General features: G+C 54.4%; 2 protein-coding genes across 2 annotated transcripts in view; one reads left to right on the top strand and one right to left on the bottom strand.

Annotated features, from left to right (window-relative positions):
- Positions 1 to 240, bottom strand: part of PTGES3L (prostaglandin E synthase 3 like) — a 7,302-nt gene extending 7,062 nt beyond the window's left edge. The window contains exon 1 of the mRNA XM_023511179.1: positions 212 to 240. Within this exon, the coding sequence (XP_023366947.1) occupies positions 212 to 219 (8 nt within the window). The 5' untranslated portion in view covers positions 220 to 240. The remainder of the gene's footprint in view (positions 1 to 211) is intronic.
- Positions 241 to 980: 740 nt separating this feature from the next.
- Positions 981 to 2,483, top strand: part of RUNDC1 (RUN domain containing 1) — an 11,812-nt gene continuing 10,309 nt past the window's right edge. The window contains exon 1 of the mRNA XM_003786310.3: positions 981 to 1,494. Within this exon, the coding sequence (XP_003786358.1) occupies positions 997 to 1,494 (498 nt within the window). The 5' untranslated portion in view covers positions 981 to 996. The remainder of the gene's footprint in view (positions 1,495 to 2,483) is intronic.

Genomic DNA, 2,483 nt, shown 5'->3' with positions numbered 1-2,483 from the left:
ATGGGGTGGTTGTGGTGATGGTAAACCTGGAGAGAATAGAAAGTGCAAGACTAGGGAAGTAGGGAGCTAAGGAGAACTTTCAGGTCACATCTCCCCCCACCCCCCGCCCCTGCCCCTGTCACAGAGACGTCTGCAGCTCCCATGAAGGCTCGCAGAACCCAGAGCACCCAGGAGAAGACTTGGGGCAGGGAAAAGGGCCAGAAACACTCACCGTGCCATGGCGGCTCCCCCTGCTGAGTGGCCTTTGGAGTCTCAGGCAGGGGCCTCTATCTTTAGATCCTGGACGTCCCGGCAGCTGCCTCTCCTTATATGGTCTACAGAAGGGTTGAGGAGAAAGGAAAATGTCGCTCCACAGCCAAAGGATCTGCACTGCGGAGATAATCTGAGAATTTAATCCCTGCAGTACTTCACCTTTCCCGGTCTCCAGAAATGTACAGATTGGGACCAGGGCAAGGGCTACCGTAGACACAGTATGACACAGGGAAGGTCTTGTTTCACTTGTTTCTCCAAAGCTTAGTACTCAGTGCCTGATTCACAATAAACGCTCAATGAAAAATCATTAGTCTCGGGCAGCGCCTGTGGCTCAGTGCGTAGGGCGCTGGCCCCATATACCGAGGGTGGCGAGTTCGAACCTGGCCCCGACCAAACTGCAACAAAAAAATAGCCAGACGTTGTGGGGGCACGTGTAGTCCTAGCCACTCCGGAGGCTGAGGCAAAAGAATCGCCTAAGCCCAGGAGTTGAAGGCTGCTGTGAGCTGTGACTCCACAGCACTCTACTGAAGGAGACAAAGTGACACTCTGTCTCTAAAAAAAAAAAAAAAAAGAAAAGAAAAGAAAAAATTATTAGTCTCAATTAAATCCCCAGGGAAGATCCGCCCCCAAGGATGTAGGCACTGCAAGCCCCGCCTTCCCACAGCTCCTTCAGAGGTCGCGGCCAGCGCGCCGTTGCCATGGCAGCGAGGGGCGCGGCTAACGTGCAGTGGTGTTTCCGGGAAGATGGCGGCTGTTGAAGCAGCTGCGGAGTCGGTAACGGCGGTGGCGACCGTTGGGCCAAGGGCAAAGGTGGAAGAGGAGGAAGAAGAGGAGACGCCGCCACCGTGCGAGGCGGTGCGCTGGGCCCCGGTGGGGGCGGTGGCAGAGGCCGGGCCTGGGGCGGCTGCGTTTGTGGAAGAGGCGGCGGCCGATGAGCCCGGCACGGCCCCAGGTTCTCCGCCTGACTCGCCTGGCCGGACGCTGCGGCGGCTGCGGGCCGAGCGGCGGCGGCTGGACTCAGCATTGCTCGCGCTGTCCTCGCACTTCGCGCAGGTGCAGTTTCGCCTGCGCCAGGTGGTGCGGGGGGCGCCGGCGGAGCAGCAGCGCCTCCTGCGCGAACTCGAAGACTTCGCCTTCCGTGGCTGTCCTCACGTCCTGGGTTATGAGGGGCCTGGAAACTACGCCAGCGACGAGGGCGACAGGCTGCCAGGGGACCGGCCATGGTTGCGGAGCGAGGACCAGGTGAGACTGGGGCAAGACCGAGAGGGATTTGGAAATAAGGGAATCGTGTGGATGGTGATGCAAACTCAGATGTTGGTAGAAGGGGTGAGACGCCCACCCGACTGGATGAGTGCGTCCGTTGGAGACTAGGAGACTGGAAGCAGGAGTGCGGGGCATGCTGAAGGTCAAGAGAACAGAGGGCTGGGCACCTGAGGGTGTGCGGTGTGCACTCAAAGTGTGGAAAGAGATGCCAGTGCGATGACGTGAGGAGCGGCGGATCAGTGAACTAAGAGAGAGGGCAACAGCAACGGAAGCAGCGCTACTCCTGCCTCCTTGTCCACCCATTATAAGTACCTAAGTTCTGAACACTTTCGCTGATAGAGTACCTTGATCCTGGGGGTTGGGAAAGTTGGCAAGTGAAAGGAAAGCAAGTTGGAAATAGAGAAATTTGTATTAACTACCTAACCCTGCTTTCTGGGAATCTAGGCAAAGTCTTTAATCTTTAGACTCTTTTCTGGGTGAGAAGTTTGGTGAACAGCAGAGTCTGTTGGTAATTGAAAAAAATACACTCTCGATTATATGAATTTCCTAATGATTGAATTTTTAGACCCATTCACCCATCCTCCTTAATTTTTAGACCCATCCCCCCTCATTCTGAATGAGGTCCTCTGGTAGCCATCACAAAATGGATTCAGTTTGCCTACACTGAGAGGTAGGGAATATACCACACTAAGGAAACCTTTCCTTACAGGCTTTGAATCTCTGGAAGTACACAGATGTAGATAACCTTGTTGGAGGTCTTAAGACGTGCTGCCTTTTTGCCTTTTTGTTCTTTAAGGTACAACCCATATGTGGCTTTCTTCCCACTTAAATTGGTTTTAGCCAATATATCAGTAGCAGATGTTGATTTGTTTATTTTAATCTGAACTGTTCCCACAGCTGATGGCGGTAGCTCAGTGGTTAGGGCACTGGCCTCATACACTGGGACTGGCGGGTTCAAACCTGGCCCC

This window comes from Otolemur garnettii, unplaced genomic scaffold, assembly GCF_000181295.1.
Source record: "Otolemur garnettii isolate 467f Iridium unplaced genomic scaffold, OtoGar3 scaffold00018, whole genome shotgun sequence".
In the NCBI taxonomy this organism is placed as follows: domain Eukaryota; kingdom Metazoa; phylum Chordata; class Mammalia; order Primates; family Galagidae; genus Otolemur; species Otolemur garnettii.
The sequence above is the reverse complement of the archived record's forward strand: the minus strand, read 5'-3'. Positions and strand labels throughout refer to the sequence as shown.